General features: G+C 44.1%; 1 protein-coding gene across 2 annotated transcripts; it reads left to right on the top strand.

The window, feature by feature from the left end:
- Positions 1-2,299: 2,299 nt before the first annotated feature.
- On the top strand, positions 2,300-21,491 carry LOC133974595 (zinc finger and BTB domain-containing protein 7C). Of its 2 annotated transcripts, none has more exons than XM_062412225.1 (4): positions 2,300-2,375; positions 17,649-18,395; positions 18,485-19,158; positions 19,598-21,491. In XM_062412225.1, exons 2-4 carry the CDS (start codon positions 17,676-17,678, stop codon positions 20,208-20,210), a joined length of 2,007 nt encoding a protein of 668 aa, XP_062268209.1. In that variant the 5' UTR covers positions 2,300-2,375; positions 17,649-17,675; the 3' UTR covers positions 20,211-21,491. The 2 variants fall into 2 exon arrangements, with proteins under 2 accessions (XP_062268209.1, XP_062268208.1); XM_062412224.1 differs by lacking the exon at positions 2,300-2,375 and adding an exon at positions 11,525-11,855.
- Positions 21,492-22,987: the final 1,496 nt, after the last annotated feature.

Raw genomic sequence — 22,987 nt, 5'->3', positions numbered from 1 at the left:
CTTCTACTTTTAATGTATAAGCATATCATTTACTCTTAACATGATCATGTTTCAAAGCAAAGAACTTTCACTGTGTGGGGAGAGAAGAGCCGGCAGCAGATAAAAAAACAAATCAACACAACAAAAAAACTATTCATAAAACAGATTCCATCACCCGAAACATGGCCCGTGAGCAGAAACCGGTCTATCTGACAGATTTGGTGGATAGGATGGTGACACCCACTCCACAGGTGGCAGGATGAAAGCAACAGCAGCATGTGGGTGTAACTAAGAGTTGCTTCTTCATGTACCAGAAGCCTTCTTCATCATTGTATTCAAAGGAGGCTTGTTTTGCACCCTGGACCCTGCAGATTCACGTGCAAAACACCCCCATCAGGTTAGGCACGTGAAGTCCTTATCTCTGTTTGCACCTCACAGTAAATAGATTTTGCTTCTGCTTTTTGGTGGAATATTCCTCTTCTCCCCATGTTTGTGTGGATGTTCTCCTACGTTCAGCTCAGATTTGTGAAAGCAGTGGTTCAAATGAAGCACAGGTTCATTGTGAAATCTCATCACGTACCGTCTATGTTAATGAGCCGTGAGCAGCTTTTTTTTGGTTTTACCACTTGGGGGCAGTGGAAACAAGTTGTTAACACAATACGAGAAAAAAAAAGAAGACAAAATATCTCAGTTGCGGTTGCTGCCTTCTGTGCAATATTTATCATAGTGTTGAACTGCAGAATAGAGGGTCTATGTGAAGCAACCATGATGCTTCATCCTGGTTTTATTGCATCAAATACATCATTAAACCAAGCTTATCAGGAAAAACACTAATCTTAAATGACAGAAAACCATTAATTTACAGGACACAGATTTTAGTATACTTTTTAGTTTCACCAATTTCCCATCTACTCACATGGAGGAGGCAGGGGTTATGACCTGTACTGCAGCCATCCCCCAGGGGGCGATCAAGAAGATTTGGCTTCTCTTTTCAGGAGCTGTCATGACCTTCATCGTTACAAAGAGCCATACATGTGATGTATCATCACCTTTTAGGTTGTTAATGTAACTTCTATAGACATCCAGCGGAAACCGAGCAGCGTCATATGTTTAAAGTTACATCTCTGGCCACCTGGTATCAGGAAGTCCAACATTCACTCCCTGTTAGCTCTTTGTTTGGTCTCCACCAGACTATGAGGAAAATATCTAGCTGCTGCTAAATGTTCCATTATGTTCTCTAGCTACAACTATTTCTCCAGTTGAGTGATACAGCAAGTTAAAAGCCAGACAGTGACTCAAATGGGGACACTCGCTATAAAGCTCTGTGAAGCTGAGGGGAGGTCCAGGTTCAAGAGACAATTACCCTATCAGTTTCATCCCCATTATGTGGTCACACTGCTTTCACATAATATTTTAATATATTGAAAAAATAGATCAATTTAGAAATATTTGTCTAAATGTCCATCCTTTCTCTGGAGCTCATTTATTAATCCTTTTAGCCAACAATACTGATCCTGTATCACCCAATATGCCCCCTCCAGCGGCATTCACATCACTCATTACACCGTCCTATTATATTGCCATTACACTGCATTATTGCCTTCAGAGCACTACAATGGTTCTTGCGTCTTGCCAGGTACAGGCTGGTACACTGGAGCACACGCCCCGATACACTCCGATACTGTCACCGAGTCTCTATCAAACCACCTTTCTCCAATCCTTTCATTTCTCACCTGATATGTCTTTTGTTCGACACCTGATATAAACCCCTCTAGCTCCTGTTTGTCACAGGCAAACACCCACCCACTGGATCAGCCCTGCTTTTTTCTTTGCACACTCTTCTCTGTTTGAAATGTCAGCCCAGTCGTCCGGGTGCACATCAAACTCAGTGCTGCAGCTTTGCACCCCTCGCCCCTCATTTTGCACCAACTTGTCTTTACCTCCACACCTCCAGGCCTCCATCCCCTCTGCCCTCCAGCCCTCGGCACCTAAAGCTAAGTCCCTACCCAACCACAACCCAGTCCTAGCTTGCACACAGTTTTTTAGGCTTGGCCCATGAGTGTGTGTTTGTGTGTGTGTGTGTGTGTCACTCCCCTCCCCTAAGCACAGGTGGACTTGTAGGGAACGCTGCCAAATACTTTTGGTTTAGAGGGAGGGAGGGGTGTTGGCTGAGGCTGGTGGGTGTAGCATTTTTTGTTTTGTTGTGTTTCTTAGATAACCGTTTCATGGAACGGTACCTTTTCACTCCCCCAAATCACTGACACACCTTCAGAGCAAATTTGACTCTATCTCGCCTGCTCTCACTTTCACATGTCTGCCCCGAGCCGAGACAGCGTTTGACTTCCCTGACAGGGACTGAGGGCGTGAGAGCAACTCAACTCAAAACTGCTTCAAAGGTCAGTAACATCTCACAGCCTTTTCTTCGTCTGTCATTTATTTTCAGTTTTTTCTTCGTTGTGCGACTATTTCCCATATCCTTAAAAAAGTCATAATGAGAGGTTCATATTTTCTGTGTGTTGTGGCAAAATTTCAAAGCGTGCAAGAGTTGTCTGCGACCCAGTGAGCTCATGAATCAGAGTTGAGGGTGGCTGACCTCTTGTAGAATCAGGGTTTCTGTGGATCCATATATCAAACTCTCCATAGAGGGATGTCCAGTGCTCTCCGGAAACCTTCCTGTGCGCATCTTGCTGCGGATGTGCATGCGGCGGAAGCCTCGTCCTTCTCACGAGACTGAGGAGGAAGCAAATGAAAGCATGACAAGGCTGGAACAGACTGAAAGTATCACATCAATTTTAATCTCGCTTGTTACTGTGGCAGCCGCGTAGGTATCATCGTGCATGATTTATATATTCTATATGATGTTTTTCCTCATTAGTCTCAACTCTCTGCCGTCAAGAAGCCACCCCAGGGGTTATAAGATTAAATCTATTAGAGTCTGAGAGCATGTCGGCTCTGTAAATAACATGGTGCTAATAAGACACATGGGATGACAACTGTCCTCCAGGATTCTGTTTAATCAGTTAGCGATCTTGCACACTAACAATTAACTTCGAAAGTAACCACGGATTTAGTTTCTCTGTGCAACAGATGTGTGGGCAGAAGTGTGACATTCAGAATGTTTTCATTCTTCCTGTCTATGACCCTCTCTAGACACACAGACACACACACACAGACACACACACACACAAACACATTCACACACACACACACAGTGATGTCAAACTTTGAGAATATTATTAGAGGGTCATACATCATAAATTGCTGATACAAGCACCCCAGTATTTTAAAATTGACTCTATGACTTTGAGTAAATGAAAAGGAGTTTTCATGCTGGCAAAAACTTTGTCTCGGGATAAAAGAAAAGAAAACATAACCTCCTCAAATTGTACTTCAAATAATAAATAATAAAATGTATGGGTGTGAGACGATAGCAAGAAAAAAATCTGTATGAAAACTCTCTGAAGAAAATAATGACTTTCATGAAGATTACAAGAATGGTTAGAACAAAGCCTTAATATTGCGAGAATACAGAGAAACATTTTTTGGGGAAATTAGCAGAGAGGAGAACCAGCGGTTGCCACAGTTCCACTCCTTCTGGATCCAAAATCTTGAAACAATCAAACTCTTTGAGAAACTATTGCATTTGAATTTCATGCAGATGTAACCAACAGCAACCTCACCGGCGATCACAACCACAGTAGCGTGGTTAGCTCTTTTCAAGTCCTGATACTTATGATAATTTTGATGAGCCACACTATGTAGTATTTTGTGAAACTTACAGTAAAGGATAACTTAACAAAATGGTCCACATCCCTCATTTTAACACAGGAGATAAGCAGTTCCCCCTTTAACATGTCACCAAGCCAAAAACTAAGACTATCTCGCACGCTTTTCTCATAAAATTACTACTTCATACTCAGAATCACAATTTTTTTTCTGTGAGCCTATATTCTGTTGCAATAACACTTGTATCCTAGTCTGAATCTGTTATCGGCCTTTATCACTTGACAAAAAAAAACATGCAGGGCCTACAGAGCTCTCTTCCTGTTACAGAGGGGTTACATGGGGATAAAAAGTCAAATAGACACCACACCTACTCTAGACAGGAGAGAGAGAGAGAGTGAGAGAGTGAGAGAGAGAGAGAGAGAGAGAGAGAGAGAGAGAGAGAGAGAGAGAAGCTCTCTTTCTGAGTCTCTCTGTCTCCAGGATTATCTGAATTTAACCTGATCCACTCAGGCCTTTTGTTACCGGGCCCCTTTTACGTCAGCTTGCTTAACAAACATTACCCGAGGCAGATCTCTTCATGTTCGAACTCTCTCACCCACAGTATACTATATATGATAAGCATTGTGTGTTTAGTGAGTGCGTGGACGTATGGGAGAGCGTGAACGCACTTGACGGAAGGAGCGAGAGGCTTGAATCTGTCAAGTGAGTGAGGGTGTGGCCTCATTATTTGCAGAAATGATGTTTTCAAGATGAGACTGACCGAGCGAATGAGTCCACACGCCTTCTTCCCAACTGACAGCGTGTGGGCATGTCCATGTGACAGCCTTTACGTGAGGGATACGCAATGTGACTTTAACCTCCGGCGACCCAGTTTATCACAGCTGTGGAATCAGCGTTTCCAAACCACGCTCAAACCGAACCAAACCTGTGCGACAACGTGTCAACTGCATGGCTAATTACGTGTGCACCCTCAGAACAACCCCTCATGCTCAGATGAATGCGCTTGTGGTTGTATGTCTATCATGGCTGAGTAGCCGCTTGCGAGTGCGTGCGTGCACGTCCGCCCCCCTCCGTAGGATGGAGGTCCAGATTTTGTTGTGTGGAGTCGGCCTGGGTGAGTAAGCCACCCCTCACAGATGAATAGAGGATGGGAGGAGGCTTGAAGAGGCTGCCGTGGGTGGGAGGCCCGGGCCCTGCCAAAAAAGCTCCTTCTGTGGGATTTGTGTACTTTTGTGCTCCTCACGAAACGCGGCACCTGGCTCGAACGACAAAGCAGCCGGGGAGGCAGGCACCCGCACTACCGCAGGTCGATCGCACCGATTCTCCATTCCCACCATTCTTAATCCCTCCGTACATGTTGCTTTCTTCTTTTCTTGTATCACTTTTAAGTTTCTGCCTGATAACATTCACGTAGATTAACCCTGCACCTCGAAGCACATTAAGCCATCTTTGCTCAAAATGATGAGAAACTACAGCAAACATCTTTTAATATTAGACATTTCTTTTCTTCATTTGCACCAAATTAATATTTGCATCAGTAAATTACATTCGTTTTTAGTTATGTCTTTATTTTGAACTTGATTTAACTTTTTTTATAAATTGCTTATGATACTGAAAATACATGTGACTATGTGTGTTTGTATGGTTTCTTCTGTTCCCAGCAGAGTGGCAGTAACCAGAGAAATTTTTGTTCACACTTCAACATTTGAAATGTCAGTGGCAGCCACAATTTGTAATGCGGTTGTGCAATGAAGCATTTTACATACAAATTGTGGGTGTTTCCTGAATGTTACCTCGATAATAGAAAATAGGCCCCTGTAACCACTGGCAACCCACCTCGCCTCAGCCTATACAGTGACAAGTGCAAAGAGACATGCCTGCCAGCTCAACAAAGAGGGGGGGGGGGGATATCATCCAGCCAATTTGAAAATGTAATCTCTTGTTCTATAGAACCGAGCTGCAGAGACGTTACGGGGAACGTACAGAGACGAATGTCAGTCAGCATCGGAGAGCTAGGTGAAAAAAAAAAAAAAAGAAGAAAGGGAGAAAAAAAAAAAGAGAGCACGATTTCATAATGTCTAAAAGAAAGATCTGGGTTGAATAAGTGGGTCCACCCACCTGTGTGTGAGAGGCAGTGAGAGAAGAACGCAGGGCTGGATGGCAGTTTTAGAGACATGAGTGTGTGGGTTAGGCTAGCTGGCCTGCTTATGCTATCTAATCACTGGGAGAGAAAGGAGAGAAGCATGCCTTGATCCACCCACCCACCCCAGACAAACAGCAGTTAGCCTGCTAAGTACTATATGTGGTTGCCTGCAGCTCTGGGCCGTACATGGGGGAATGGAGAGAGAGAAGAAATGTGACAGAGTCTGCAGGCTACAGATATTCTGCACAATTATGTCTCATTCTGTGCTGGGGGGAAAGAGAGATGTGTCAATCTGGAAGCAAGAATGGGTCACGACTGCATGTGAGGGAGAGTGTGAGGCACGCTCGGTGTGTCGGTGAGAGAAGGTGGACACGATCCAGCAGATTTCCAGGTGCAAATACAACTAATGAGAGTTCACTGATGGATTTTGAACCAAATGGCCGCATTTGTTTTAGCCTTTCAAAAATAGGAGATGGATTCCATCATGTAAGTTTCAGGTAACAATTTCAGCATTCATATATGTTAACATTTTCTTTGTCTTAATATATAAGCAGCCACGAGTCGTGATCGTGCTGTGTTGATTTCACCGCTTTGTGTTTGTCATTTGGCTCACGTACAGATTACTTACCTGTGTGATACCTGAGTGGGTGGGAAGTGATTGTCCAAAAATAGCTGACCTACGCATCACACTGGTGCATGTGTGAGTGTACATGTGGTTCAATGCGGTCCGCCACCTCGTGCACACGTGTGTACGTGTGTGTGTGTGTTACGTGTGCCATGACAGGCATCTGTCTCCCTTGCCCTGCAGCCTGACTGGTTTTAATTAGGAGGTTCCAGAGTGCCCGAGGGCTCTCCTGCTGACACACACACACACAAACATGCATACACACACACACTACCTGAGGGCAGACAGAGGCTGTCCCACCAAGGCTGGCCTCCTCCTCGTTATCACCATACGGTGTTGTCCTCCATCACCCCGCGACCCTGCCAACACACACACAGACACACAGACACACACACAAATATTCAGACAAAGCGAATCAAATGAGCACAACATAGTAGCAGAATGCATTCTGATGTACAAACATGGAGGTGGAGGTCGGGGGGTCGACTCCTTGTTCACTTTGTTGCATTTTCTGGTACAGAATAAATTTCCACATTCTATCAAGGACATGAAAACAAAAGTGCATGCCAGCGCCGCAGACATGAAGAGTAATGATATTTGTCTTCAGTAAACATCACCACAGACATTCAAGTTGTCTTCACACACACACACATACACACCCACTTTACACAAAGCATTATGGCCACCTGTGAAACACTGTAACTGTCTCTCCCAGCGCTCACAGTTCTAAATATGCAGCTTGTGTACTTAGCCTCCCTTTTGGCAATGAATCCAATAGCGATTAGGAGGATGTCGGCGAAGAAGACCAAACAGGAGAAAGTTAAAGCACAAACAGAAAGGTCAGCAGTGAGTGAACGCCCCCCACCTCACTCACCCAAATGGCATGCTCCAAGGTGAGCTCTAAAGACCTCAGTGCACCGACAGATGGGGGTGTGTCCGTGATTGAGCAAGGCACAGATACAGTGCGGTTTTCGCACAGGCCTGCCTCCCTTTTTGTTTAAGGCAGCATTGCGTCTGTGCATGTGTCTCCAGCCTTGACCTTCTGGAGGTAGGGGGGTGTAGACTGGGGAGGCTGCTGCGATGTGATGCACTATCTTTGGACGCTGGGGGGGATGACTGCCTCCCTTTCCTGCCTTTCCCCCACGCCAGGCCACACCTGGCCTCCGAGACACCAGGGTAAAGGGCACAAGTCAGGCTGATTGGATTTGCCTGTTTCTTGTGTTTTGCTTTTTGCTGCAACCTGGAATTTAAAGCTATATGATGCTATGTAAATTGTTTCTAATGTTTGATTTGAGGAAGAATATCTCAATGTGAGGAGCTGCTGTCAAATAACCAATACCATATAAATCAATACACAGCCTTTCAGTAGAGCAAAATCATTCTCCTCTGAAGTTTGAGTCTACCAACCAATCAGAGAAGGCCAAAATAGAGGTCAATAGAGAGCGGCTCGGGTCTCAATCTTCTTTCACGAATCAAGCCCGACCCGAACCCAACCTGAATTCTGTTTTAGTTTGGATCCCGACCAAGCTCGATAACAGGCACATGCAGTTTTATACTTAAAATTTTAAAACAAGCATGCTTTAAAACAACTATTTAACAATGTCAGTTAAACGTAAGCAGATGCTAAATTGGGTCACTTGCCGTTGAAATATTAAAAAGGCTGTTGATTTTCTGTGGAGGTCCGTCTCAGTTATCACAATTATCACTGCTTCCTCTTTATGACGCCACCTTTTTCAATCCGCATTCGCGTTTGGCCGCTTTGGAACGACTATCAACTTGCTTTCATTCTGACATGATTGAACAGACTTATTACAAAGTAGTTATTTTTCAACAGTAACGTGACCCTCGGCTGAATGCAGCACCATTTTGTGTTTGTTGCACCAGTGTAAACCTACATCCTGGCACAATTTTACGGGGTGAATGTGCAACTAAAAAGAACCACGTAATTCTCCAACTGATTTAACTCTGCAGGTCCGTAGATAAGTGAATGGAGAGATCTGATGTTTTGGAAGTGGTAACACTGTGCAGAGATTGGAACGTGTGTGTGTGTGTGTGTGTGTGAAAGTGGTGTATTCAAACCGTGGATGTGTGGTTGATGTGTGTGCCAATCGAGCAGTGTTGGATCACACAATGGAGCTGCAGCAATGGGAGAAAGACGTGTTAATAAAGGGTTTTCTATAATATGAAGCATTCAGCATTCACAGCTAAAAGGTTCAAATAACTGAATTCACAACAAGGACGACGCTGTCAGGTTCAGGGTATTTGTCCGGCTAGAAGTTCCCTCAGTGTGTTTGTGATACTGTTCTCTGAGCCAAGTTCGGTGCAGCATCCAAGTCTCTGTGATATCAACTTTATGTAATGATGCTTCACACCCCACCCCCACTCCAAAGTGCCAATCTGGTGTCTTGGTGTGCGTGTATCTTGCTGGGCGCAGCAGGTGACGGTAAACAGGTACGTTGACATGCCAGACAGACAGACAGACAGAACAGACTAAACACATGACGCTGACTCAGCCCCTTAGATTCCTTGAACCCTGTGACTGTTAGCACTCGGTCTCAGCGACAGGACTGACCACATCTCGGTGGAGCCAAACGCTCGGGAAGGATGCATGTGACAGTGAGATTAAAAATGGATTTCATGCTTGTTGTTATGATGTAAGAAATATCTAAGTATTATCTCAATATAAATGTGCCTTTCAGTCCTGCTACACTGTGATTAAATAAAAAATCGGACAGTACAACAGCCTGTAGTTTGACATAAGCCGCTTTCAGACATGAACTCAGGAAAATGTTTAGAAAAATTGGTGTGGACATTTTTCCGGAATTTCCGGAGTTTTTTCACATAGGCTCACTCAGACATTTCACAATGGGGCTGCTGGGAAAAGTTCCAGAAAATGTCCGGCGCAGCTGACCAACCAAAAATGTTCGTTCACACATATACAGCCCCTCGGGACAATTTCAGCAAATGTCTCGTCACGTGTCTGAAAGCAGCTTTAGTTTCCAAGTCGTCCTCTCAGGTAGCACCGGCAGTGTGCTGCTGTGACGGCCGTGACGTGTTTAGAAACGATAGCCCAGCTTATAGGATGGCAACTGTTGTTTTTCTGGCTGTCTGGCCGGCCTGTGAGCAGTTAGTGGCTAACCCTGTTTATATATACTTGATGCCAATGTGAGCTGGCCTCAGCTCTCACCCTGTACAAAACAGTGTAAACCACCAGGGCATGGGCTGTGGTTTGCTTTGGTCCGTGTTTTCCCCCCAAGGGGAAGTGGGCATAGCAGTCTGATGTCGACTTGTTTGCGGAGGTTAACTCGACATAATTCAACTGCTTTCACAGTAGGACTGTCGCTCGTGTTTTATGGATGGTTAGTCATTTTTTTGTAGATTTTAAGGTCCAGAAACCACAAGGAAAACAATGGCTCAGTGCATATTCTACCTTTATGAATGAAAGACGGCTTAGTTTGGATTGTTCAACTTAGTTTTTTATCTTAGCCTCCACAACTTTTGATTATATCGTCTGTGAGAATCCCTTTTTCGGATTTTAATGTTAATAAACAGCGGTCCCTGTTGAAACACTGGTTTGACCCCCAACTACCCGTGAAACCCAACTGGCGGTCTGATTTAAAAACATTGTGTTACTCAAAGGTCTGCCGCTGAACTTGATAAAGTAAAACCCCACTCTGTTATTTCTTGGGATATTGGTTTAGAAGAATTTTCTTAATTATATTTCTAACATTTTATTTCTATGATCACAATTATTTAAATATAGAACATTTTTCTGCTCCAAATACAACAAAAAGGCGTGGTTTCATGATGTCATACAGGAAAAGCCCGGTGGCTCTTTCAGATCCTGTGAATATGCGCACTCACACAAAACATAAACCTCTTCTTTTTTTTATCCCTCTTTCTTTTCAGTTTTCTCTTTTTTCGGTATCTCACCGTGTCATGAACACACACACAGACAAACACGTTTTGACACAAAACAGGAAGCAGATTTGAAGGCCATTCCTGCTGCCATTGAGTGCTGATACGATGCACATTTGCAAAAATGGTTTCTCTGCTCGCCACAACCCAGAACTCCTCCTGAACCTGGTTTCACCTCAGTACATTTTTCAGCAGCTGGTCTTATTTTTCTCCACAGACTGAGGTGGCGGCGTGCGCTCGCCAACTGTTACCCTGTTTTTTGGAGCCTTTCTGACACAAACCAGGAATCTGACATTGGCCTCTCCCCTCTTCTCTTGTTTTTTGAAACCTGGGTGCGTTTCGACAAAAAATGAAAACAAGTCTGCGCATTAATCACTTGTGGTATTTCAGACCTCAGATGGTGTTGACTTTTAAATAATACTTCCTCTCAAGTTGGTGGGTGTTTTCAGTTTGTGTTGTGAGGAAGCATTAGCAGGGGCCGTGCACCTTTTGTCGCCTGTCTGAGAGCCTGAATCAGGTCCAGAGACTTAGTCTATTGTTAGGTTTTATTATTTAGGTATTTATGTATGATGTAACAGTATTTAAGAAAATATCATGACTCCATTTGAAAAAGGTATAAAACTCAAACTAGCATGCCTCCCCGCTGCTGTTGTGCTCCTGCCTCTGTACATCTCCTCAGCTCAGCTTGAGTCTAACCAACAGAGGGGCACAAAATAGTTTTCCAACTTTTCTCTCGCTTTCTTTTTTCTCCCTTTCCTTTTTTACCCTCCCTCAGTCTCCCCAAACAACCCCTTCGAGTTCCTTTGCCCCGGTCCCTTTATACCAATATCCACTCTAACACAACTAAAAATTCATTTTGTCTGACCTAAATCAGAGGGTGTCTGCGCCATGGGCTTATTACACAGCGCGCTTAAACTTGTGTTGTGGAGGAGGATGGGGTATTATTATCTTCCAGCTACCCACCCTGCTATAAAAACTAGTGGTGCGACATCTCCACAGCGCAGTGCTGCTGCCCTCCCTCCCTTCCTCCCTGCCTCTCACTCCCTCGCTCGTCCTACACGAGCCACACACAACACACAGGCTGACTCGCAACTCCACACACCAGCCACGCTGCTTCACAGACAGACCCAAGAGCCACACGCTCTCCGCTTCTCCTCCGCCGCGCTGCTCCTGCCGCTCTCCTCTGGATATTCATCCCTGGGTCGTTTTATATATATCTTTTTTTCTTTTTTTGTATTATTCTTATGAATGGGCAGCCGTGGCCGGTGTGAGGAGCTTGTGAATGGACTGACTGACTGACTGACAGTCTGGCAAGAAGAGAGAGAAGGAGAGAGAGAGAGAGAGAGAGAGAGAGAGACAGCTGTGTTTCAATTAAAGAGGGCAATGCTGAGAGGTCAAGCGAGGAGCCGCGGAGCCTGGAAATAAAACAAAACAAGACACGTGAGGGTCATCGAGAAAGTGAAGGTACGGTAGGTGAAGGCTGCTGGGAGCTGTGGGATCCTGGGAAACAATAAGACACGTGCATGTATGTGGATGCCAGACTTTTGGAGCACGTCTGTGCATATATATGTGTGTGCGTCTATAATAATCCCATTGTGGCAGTGTATGTGTGTTTGTGTGAACAAGCTTCCACTCGTGTTTTCTCCATCAGTGTGCACATGTGCATCACACTTGTTATGTTGCAGCCTCCTGCTCCAGATCATAAAGGCCTGACAAGGTGCAAACAGGACAATAAAGTCACTTAATGACGCGTGTAATCATTTTGGCCAAAGTGTAAATATTGTGCCATAAAAAGTCTGGAAAAGGCATTGAGTGTTTACAGCATCACAACATGTCTTTGAAGTGTCGAGCATTTTCTTGGACTTAACTATGTGTTTCGTCGCCAGCAGTAATTACACATGTCACTTTTTAGATATTACACATCCATGTACGACGTCGACCCTTTGAATCCAACATAAACACTCAGGTAATTCATTAAGTTGGGAGGTGTTTGGCGAGTGGGGCCAAAAATAAAAAAACATGTTGTGGATTTTTAAAAAGGCTGAGCTGTAAATTATTGTTTACAGCCAAGTGGAGCTCGCAGACCTCTTAGCTCATCTAGTAACAAAATGCAGTGGCCGCTAATCCCATCAGGACTGTTTACAAGCTGCTGTTTGTCATTCAGGTGTCAACGTTTCTGTGTACTCGCTGCATTGTTTCATGAAATGATGCACAGATTACTTATTAATAACTGTGTCTGTGGGAAATAAAATACAGGGGATTCCTTTAAATATAAATATTCAATTGCGTATCATATATTGTCAAATTGTGTCAAATAATTTTGTATAGATCACTGACAGGTTTACCTAGTTGTCATCTCTTACTGTCTCATTAGCTTCAGTCAGCGTTTAACCTACACCTGCCACTGTTTGATGAAACTTTTCTTCTTTAGCCCATTTTATTTTTTTTGTAGGATTTTATACATTCAGCTTGAAGATGGTTTTTCCGAGTGTCCAAAAATACGGCGAAAGGAGATAATATCTTTTAACCAAATGTAAACTTTAATAATATCTAAACTTTCCAAAAAAAGATTACCTTCACTTGTGATACTGAATACAGCTTCTTCTGTTCAGTTGTGGGTCTATATTCAGGCCCCAAAAAATACGTAGAAATGTCTATTTCACAGTGAATAGACTATAAGTGATGTTCTTCATCAGTCCAGCGATATTATGCAGCCAACGATAAACTTGTGTTTACTTTGGGCTGAGAGAGATAATGGCGTGTAGCTGTGGGCTCCCCTTAAGGCTCCAGAGGTGTTTCTTAATGGACAGAAGTTCTTTGAGGAGCAGAGTGAGGCAAAGCGGCCTCCAGATCTCAGATGCTTACTTCAAATTATTTCATTCTATCCAACTTGTAATAAATGAATCAATTAAAAGGCACAAAATACACTTGACATAATGCCAAAAATGATGCAGGGAATATGGAAATATAGCAGGGAATTTGTAGGAATATTATGACAATATGTTTAGAGTGAGGTTAAATTTGTTTATCTCGCTGGCTGATTTTGCATGAAAATATTCATAATTTTTAATTCAAGCCCATATTTAACATATTTAAAAAAGTATAAATTGATCAAATGTGCAGTAGCAAAACCTTTTTAAATCCCCATTTGTTCTGTTAAAGTGTAAAAGTGACATAAATGTGCACTGGACTCACTTAAAAAAGTTTCTGGTGAAATTCAACTTTCAGGCGCAAATTGTGCAGTTAAATGCTAAAATTCCCCCCTGACATTTCATCATTATTATAAAGATAAATACACAACCCATGACATTGTGTAACTGGCATTATACACTGCACTCCAGCTGTAAGTGACAGCAATTAAAATAATAATTTTAAAACTTCCCTGTATGTTACCTATAGGCTCCAGACACTCGCTAAACAGGTGCACCCGTGTGTTACTGGTGATAATGGACTTCCTCTCACAGTAGGTCAAATGAATGTCCTCTCCTCATTTTGTCTGTCAATGCTGTAGATTGTTGGCCTCGCAATTGTCCATCTGTGACAGTTGTTTAGCAGGTGTTGGCTAAGGGCAGTCGCTGACAGGGGTAAACTTTGGCTGCCGGTGATTTAGCATGTGGGTCAGGTGGATGCAATGGCCTGACAGGGATAAACTAGGCTTTGGGTGTCGTAGCTTAGAGGCCAAATGAGTGTCTGTCCGTGACAAGGGTTGAGATGGACATTAGCTGCTGATTTGTGGCCTGGGCGGTCAGGGCTGGGGACAAGTTAGTCACTCCGCTCTGGGCATAATGATGATACAGCTGCAACAGGGGTAGCGAGAGGAGGAGGAGGAGGAGGAGGAGGAAGAGGAAGAGGAAGAGGAAGAGGAGAATGATTAGGAGGAGGTGGAGGTGGCGGCAGCGGCAGTGGAGGTGGTGATCAGAGCCCAGAAAGCAGATGAAGTTCTCTGGAGAAAGACGACAGTGAATGGAGGTGACACATGACTTGGGGTGGGAGTGCTGAGTTGAAAGTGTTGGTGACTAAGTGAGGCATGAGAGGAGACGTGGCCGGTACAGGCGGCCCGGAAAGAAGAAGCAGCACTGTCCATTATGTCATTATGTCCGCTTAATAATGAAGTTCTCAGCTGGTGTCACACACCGAACTGAAATCCCCGATGAATTCAGTGCTGCTTGCGTGATAAACAGAAATAGTGGCTGCAGCTGATTATTGGAATAAAATGTGACTTTTACTCTTTATTAATTCAACAAACTGGGTGAGACTCTATCACTGTCCAACAGCAGGTTGATTTGGACTGACAACTTTTTATTGAGTCAGATTTAGGACTAAGAAAAAAATGTGTCCTTCCATGACTCTGGCCAGAGAAGTAGGATTTTCTGGAGCCAAATGACCCAAACAGTAATTATCAGAGCCCTTTCACAAGCCGTCCCCACCCTGGCTGCTGATGGGTGGGTTGGTGGGTTGTGTGTGCGTGTGTGTGTGTGTGTGTGTGTGTGTGTGTGTGTATAAAGGGTTAAGGCTGTTTGGCTGATGAAATGTCGCTCCAGGACCTTGTGGTGGGAAAGCTGTGCCCTCCTCCCCTCCCTGTCTATGTGGCACATCCTCCTTAGATCCTCTCCACATTGTAATTAGGGGCTGGCCGCTAAGAGCCAGCGGCAGGCAAACAGTGGGAATGGAGGGGAGTGGTGCTCGCTGGGGCACAAGGCGAACAAACAGCAACAGCAGCACGTGTCCCATAGTTCCAGAGGAGTGGGTGGGATGGATCGAGGGCGAGCGAATGACAGCGGGTTCGCCGAGCCCTCCCAGTCAGACTCCTTTTTTTCCCTCTCCCTCTTATCCACCCGGTGTTGTTCCAAGTTCTGCACTATTGTTTGCCTTGGCAGGCTGTTACTGGGAGGGGCCCCTCCGCTGGTGTTTGTGCAACCTGTTAGGGAACTTTCAGGGCCATGCGATCCCTCCTTTGCTCTTTCACTGGAGATTCTCTCACCTTTTACCAAAGCTAATACTTTTAGGGATGTAACATGTGGTGTGAGATGTGATAGACTGCTGTGTTCAGAGCGGAATAAGTGGAAGGAGTTTCGATATGATGCATTGTGGGATTTATTTGCACTGCAGGATGAGATATAATCTCTTCTCTTTTCATTCATTCTTTAAGATTTTACAAACATCATTTCATCCGTTTGGCCACTGCAACTTTCTCTTGTCGTTCTTTTGTCCCAGTTTTCCGCTGAATGAAGTGGCACAGGTCTGCGGGCCTATATCCTATACCCCCCCATAGACATTTTAATTATGTCCATATAGTATCAATGGCATGAACACAGCAACAGTAGCCTAGCAACAAGATCGACAAGAATAAACTACATGTTAGATTGGTACCCAAGTTGTATGCCTGCAGGTGAACTAAGGGATGTTTTTTTCTTTTTTTTTTACTTCTTTGGCATGCTGCAGCACTAGAAACAAGCCTGTGAGACACTAGTATGTGTGTGAGTGTGTGTATGTGAGTGTGTGTGTGTGTGTGTGAGTGTGCGGCTTCAGCCCTGGACCATTTAGAGCCAGTCAACAATGCAGCTGTGGTGAGTGGGGCTGCTTCAAAGTATTTATCTACACATGCCTCCAGTGACCACCAAGTGTGGACGGCTAAGTTTAAGCTCTATTCATAGATGTGAATGAATGAGCACTGTGCCAGAGGGAGTTTTAACACTATGACTGTAAACAACAGCCGAGTGAATCAACAGGTAGGAGCTCAAGTAGCCGTGGGATGGAGATTATAAGAACTCGGTGCAGAAGTCAAACGACGTGAGGCCAGGCTGCGCACTAAGCAATCTGACAGGATACAGCATCTAGAATCTGACCTCTTTCTTTGTTTCTCACCACATCCCAATCACTCTCTGTGCAGCTGACGTGAAGTTATCTGCTTGCTTTGTGCTCAGAGGCAGAAAAGAGGGATGGACGTTACTATCTCAGGATCTCTTGCTGCGTCGTGCAGAAGTCAAACAGTCCTTTACACAAGTCAAACACGGCCTTATCAAGATGATGGGTTTCCCTATAGCTCTCAACACTTTCCTGCATGACATCCTGATAACACATTCAAGATTAAATATTACCCGGTGTGATGTTTGCTTGAAAGGAGACATGCTGTATTTACCACTTGTTGTCTTTTCTGCACAGATGGCACACAAACAATCATGCTTACAGTATAATTCAGTAAAGCAGGGCTGCCACTCATGTTGTTAAGATCTGCTCCTCTCTATAACTAGACTCGCACCAAGGACAACCACATTTAAATTCACTAGATGTGGATTCTCATTTGGATTATGCACCAAAATACACATAAATATCAGTCTCCTAAACACGGCGGATTTTTTTCATCAGGATCCAAGAAGTATTCTCACAGAAATCAAGTAAAATGTTGCAAAAGCCCTATGTCGCAATGTTAAAGAAAGTGGAAAAACAAAATCCCGGATCCTCCCCCTGATCAAGATCCTTGCCAAAGTCTAACAAGTTCTTCCCTGACCCATTCCACATACTTTGACTAAGTCTCGTGGTAATCCATGCAGCATACAGCAAGGTAAAAATCCTTTGTGTGCTGCTTATTATTGTTGTCACTCCACGTTAAACGGGGGAGCGACCTGTTTAATTATTTGCTTGAACATGCAAAAAGGGCATGTTGGAATGAATCACCGTTAAACATCCCCCCGAAGTGTGTCTCACACACGGCGTTTTGCATTTAAGTCACAGAGTTAAGCATCTGCTTTACTGGAAGAAAAGTCCCCGGTGATCGTTCAACATCCTAAAACTTAACACTTAGCACAGAGTCTTCCCTCTATATATAATATAGAAGTATATTTTCTTCATACAAACAGCTATTTCTTACTTATTTTTTTGTCATATTTTGTTGTACAAAATGAGCAAAGACATGGCAACACCTTTATTATTTTTAAATTAAGAAATAGATTCACATCTCAGGAAATGTATAAAGAAAATGTATTGTGAGCCAGACTACACGTTTTTTGATCCCGACGGACCTTGAAGTGTTTTCAATTCTCTAAAGAATTCCTAGAATCTCTTTTGTATTGTAAAACCACCTTGTGGGTTTATGAAACATTGCTGCAGTTTATCTTTTAGAAAAACAGATGCTTAAGTCAATTTCATGCAAAAATCTGAGGAACAAACCAAGCGTTCCACAAAATGGCGTGTTTCATTCAGTTTGACTTTCCTATTCGAGTGTGACTGAACGGTTCAATGTCTCTGCCTCCCATCCAGATTATCACCAAAGACTAAGAGAGGAGGATGGTTCATCACAGAGAAGAGGACCTGATAGGGATCCCCTTCCCCAATCACAGCAGCGACGTCCTCTGCAGCCTCAATGAGCAGCGGCGTGAAGGGCTGCTCTGCGATGTAATCCTCATCGTGGGTGACCAGGAGTACCGCACCCACCGCTCCGTCCTGGCCGCCTGCAGCCAGTACTTCAAGAAGCTCTTCACAGTTGCCACCACTGATGGTGGAGATCCCCATCACACGGCGGCCGTTTACGAAATTGACTTTGTGGCCCCGGACTCCCTCGCGGCCATCCTGGAGTTTGCCTACACCTCCACTCTGACCGTGACGGCGTCCAACGTTAAAGAGATCCTGAACGCGGCTCAGATGCTGGAGATCCCGTGCATCATCAACGTTTGCCTGGAGATCATGGACAGTGGGGGTGTAGAAGGCGGCGGTGGGAGGAGGGAGGAGGAGGAGGAGGAAGAGGAGGATGGGGAGGAGGAGGAGGAGGAGGAGGAAGAAGAGGAAGAAGATGAAGAGGAGGACATGGGGTCGAGGAGGGATGAGCAGGATGAAGAGGAGGACAACGTCAGCGAGAGGTCACTGCAGTCGTCTGAGAGCCGAGGGGAGCAGACGCCTCCGGGGATGGAGGAGTCGCAGCCTCCGAGCACCTCCACGTACCAGCAGCAGTTTGACGTGCACAGAGAGTCGCCACAGTCGCAGTCTCCAGACAACATGAGGGCTAAACAGGTAAGTTCACTGGACAGCCCGTTTAAAAAAAAAAAGACTTAACTACTCTTTCCAAGTTTATGGTTGATGATGCCGTTGTTGTGTTGCAGGAGAGTATGGAGAGTCGGGCTCTGAAGGATTTCTCCATCGAGTCCCTCCTCCAGGAAGGGCTGTATCCTCGCATGTCAACACTGGATCGGCGGACCAGCTTCTCCCCTCTCTTCCCCGGCTTCTACCCCTCCATGTGGGCTGCAGAGTTCCCAGCATTCCCTCAGCAGCTCCTGGACCCCGGCCACCATCAACACCCCCATGCAGGCGCCTCACTGCCAATCCGGCTCCCCCATGCATTCTCCAACTCCACCCAGCGCGAGGCCTCCAGGCCCCTCGACCTCGCCGTGAAGAGAGAGATCATAAAGGAGGAGATGAAAGAGGAAGTCCCGCCCAGTCTGCTCCACGGCGACTTCCTGAAGGAGTTTGTCAGCTCGGGCCTAGGCGGCACGGTGAACGCCGGGTCGGTGCCCTCAGAGGGTCACGCTCTGGGTCAGATTAAGGACGAGGCCGACTTCCGCTCGTACCTGAGCTTCCTGAGCTCGGCTTCCCACCTGGGGGCGCTCTTCCCTCCCTGGCAGCTGGAGGAGGAGAGGAAGATGAAGCCAAAGGCGTCACAGCAGTGTCCGATCTGCAACAAGGTCATCCAAGGAGCCGGGAAACTGCCACGACACATGAGGACGCATACGGGAGAGAAGCCATACATGTGCACTATCTGTGAAGTACGATTCACCAGGTATGTGAAGCGAGTTGTTCACGTCACAGAGAGATCATATGAGATATTAATGTTTTCCTGTGATTTGATGAGAAACCAGCAGCAGGTTATGTCAAACAACGGAAACGTACCCCACGCTCTTTAGACTGAGGTTAATCTGCTTTCATCTCATCTGAATATCAAAGGGCTGAAAGTGGAAAGCCCCCTCCACACGTTTCTTATTAGTGATATGTCTCTCAGCTACTTCCTTCTTCTTTCGTCTATTTTCCCCTACTTTTCTAGAGCAGCATATTGTCAGTTGAGAAACTATGCTATAGATCAAATTCTCTTCAAATATAATATTGACTTTTTAAATTAATTTGTACAGGACCAGATCTAAAAAGCAGCGATGTAATTTAAGTGTGAACCTTTCAAACCAATGAGATTTGTAAGAAACCGTGTGGTTTTGATCTTTTCTCAGACAAGACAAGCTGAAGATCCACATGAGGAAGCACACAGGCGAGCGCCCCTACATCTGCCTCCACTGCAACTCCAAGTTTGTCCACAACTACGACCTGAAGAACCACCTGCGAATCCACACGGGGGTCCGTCCCTATCAGTGCGAGCACTGCTACAAAAGTTTCACGCGGTCCGACCACCTACATCGACACATCAAGAGGCAGAGCTGCCGAATCTCCCGCCCCAGGCGAGGGCGAAAGCCGGCCGCCTGGCGGGCCACACCCAGCAGCAACTTCCTGTGCCCCCCCTCGACCACCACCAACCGCTTTGAAGAGAACGGGTTGAGCCCTGCGTACCAGGCGGTCAAGAGTCACGGACTGGGGGAGATGGTCGGCCTCGGCAGTAGGGGTCTTGGCATTAAGAGCTCGGGCAGGGAGAGCAGGGAGGAGCGGCGAGCAGAAGGGAAGCACGCCGCAGAGGAGGAGACGGCAGGAGACGGGAGGCAGAGAGGAGTGTTCGCCTTCGCTCTGGCTGGAGAAGAAGTGCTTACCCGCTCACCATTTTATGCTGCGACCTCTGACCCCTGGACCATGAGACTGGAGCGCGCTCCGCCCCTATCTGAGCCGGCCAAATGAGCTCTGGTCTGCCGAAGACGATAAAAAAAAGACAAGAAAGAAAATCTCTTTAATCTCCATGTCTGTTCAGCTCCAGGAAACTAAAGCACCTTTTTTAAAGAAAAGAAAAGTGAGATCAGTGAACTAAGCCTGCTTATGTGGCTGTGTTTTTTTGTTTTGTTTTTGAAAACGCTTTCTAATTAAACAATTTCAAAGATGCCATGTTAAATAATAGTTTCAGCCCTGTGGATGTTTGCACATCATTTGAAAAGAGGTACTGTGGAGAACATTTCAGAGTACTGTTATTTGCATTATTTCTCTACAAGGCTGTAGAAATTAAGTTTAGTTCAAAAATCTATTAACACATTTCTACAATATCCTCTGAAGCAAGATAAAATCAGGCTTTTATTTTTGAAAATAATTCATATGCAAGAAACTGTTTCCTACATCCAGAGCAGGGCTGATTGTTATTTGAATTAATGATGATAATGAAAGTAACATTTTTGATTTAATAACCAAATTATTTATGGTAGAATTAGTTTTGTTTATATCTGAAACATTCCCCTATCCTTCAATGAAGAAGGGAAGTGACAAAAATAAATAAAATACAATCCTAATAAATTTAATCTTTCATCCAAACATCTCACCCTGATGTTTATTATGGATGGCTGGGTTAAGGTGTTGAAAAGGCACGAACAACTATTAGATTACAGCAGGGCATCGTCTGCCACACGTCCTGAAAGTACGATTGTTTCCAGCATATTTAATAATCCAAAACATAGGGAACTCACTTGAAAAATAAATAAAATCAGGATGTTAGATGATGTGTTTTGTTCCTCTCACTGCCTTGTTCTGATTCAAGCTCCTCGTCTGCACTATTGTACATAGACACAAACGTTTGGCCATTGCGGTGTTAATTGCTGATGATGTAAAAGAAAAAAAAAGGATGACGGACAAACGACTCTTAGGCATCCATCCAAAGATGTGTACTTTGATATTTCACAGACTTGAATAAGATTCGGTTTCGATGTTTTCATGTATATATTTCTGACTAATCAAACTGCCGCTTTAGCTTTACAGTATGCTTGTGATTTTTGTTTTTTTTTTCTGCTGCAAAAAGTCATGAGGGTTTCAGGCCCCTGTTTCCATATAATGTTGATCTCTGATTTGTGTATAAAGACGTTCAAAAAGTATTTGAATTGAAATGGGAAAGTATTTTCTTGCTATTTATGCATATTTAAATGAATGAGCCTTGGCTATATTTTGCAAATCGTTTTATAAAGACACTAAATGTTGAACTTTGCTCTTTGTCGGGGAGTGTTATTATCACAAAGTGTGTGTGTGTGTGTGTGTGTGTGTTAATTCAAGACACAGGAAGTGACGAACTGACTGGAGACAATGAAAATGTTGGCTTCTTAAGCTGGGTTAAGTAGCTGTGTTGCCACAGAACTGAACTACTGTAAATTGTTCATGCGACCACAGAGGGAGCAGGATCCCCAGCTGGAGGATGGATAGCAACTATGTAGTACTCTACTCTGTCATAGATAGTCTGCATTAAATACATATCTTTCATTGATTCCTTTATGATTGATTACAGACGACACACAGTTAGTCAGAAACAGTGTCAGAATCAGAACTCTTTTATTTGCCAAGTATATTTGCACATACAGGAAATTGCCATGGTGTGGTTGGTGCACTGTACATAAAACAACAATCGGACATAAAACAACAATATATACAGTAAGAATATATATAGGTCAAAGTCATAATCGGGTCAAATATAACAGATAATTCAGTCCATTCTTTCAGTGTCAGTAGAAACGAACCCAGCAGCATGTTACAAAGTGTGCAAAAGTCTGAAAAATGGTTCAAGTTAATTTTTACATCAGAATACATGTAAACAGTGTTTGATTGATCTCAGCTATTAAGTAAAGTTAAGACAACAATGTAATAATCACACAAAGTAGACAACATAATATTGTTATTGGGATCCATCATGATTTTTTTTTCGCTTCACAAAATGTGCATATCACTGCATGATATATTAAGCTTGTAAGATAATGTGGTTTAAAGAGACACTTTAATGGATCAGTTTCATTTAACAATACTGAGGATCAGATGCTGATGTCTGATCATGTTGATCAACTGTTGATTTTAATATTTTAAAGACAATTCATTCAGTCTTTACAGTCAGATTGATTACTGAGGTATAGTTTTACCTTTGTTGATTTGTCTTATAAATGTATTTGATCTCAGCATTTGGTTTCAACACTCAGCTTCTCATACACTATTGTACCCGTCTGTTTCTTTGCCCTGACCTCTTGTGGACAATAAAGGGTACTGTGAGTGTCAATTGGACGTCTGAAAAACTGATGATGGAAAAACCCAAATACATATCTGACTATATCACCAAAAACATCACAAAAACTACTGCTCCAGACTGATTTACTTTTCTAAACTGCTTTTCACTCAGTAGCTCTTTAAGGTAATAAAATCTCATCAGCTGGTCGAAAAGGTCCTGCTGCAGCCTCATCCCTCTGGGGGGCGCTAAAGATTTAAGCTTGACCTCTGCAGAGTGGTTATAGTTCACAGAGAAAAACCCAAGGATTGTCATTTCCAGTACTCATTAATATATAATGGAACGTCACAGACGGTAGAGCTGCTGCTTCCTGATTGTTTTAAACGTCTTTGCGCGGTTATTTTTGATACAAGTTTACTATGATAAAATGCACACCTACATTTGTTGGTCACTGTCAACTTTGTAAGCCGTGAATCACTGTTCTGATGGAACGATGAGA

The sequence above is a fragment of the Platichthys flesus genome, chromosome 19, assembly GCF_949316205.1.
Source record: "Platichthys flesus chromosome 19, fPlaFle2.1, whole genome shotgun sequence".
Classification (NCBI taxonomy): domain Eukaryota; kingdom Metazoa; phylum Chordata; class Actinopteri; order Pleuronectiformes; family Pleuronectidae; genus Platichthys; species Platichthys flesus.
Note: the sequence above shows the minus strand (reverse complement) of the source record. Positions and strands in the feature narration are given on the sequence as shown.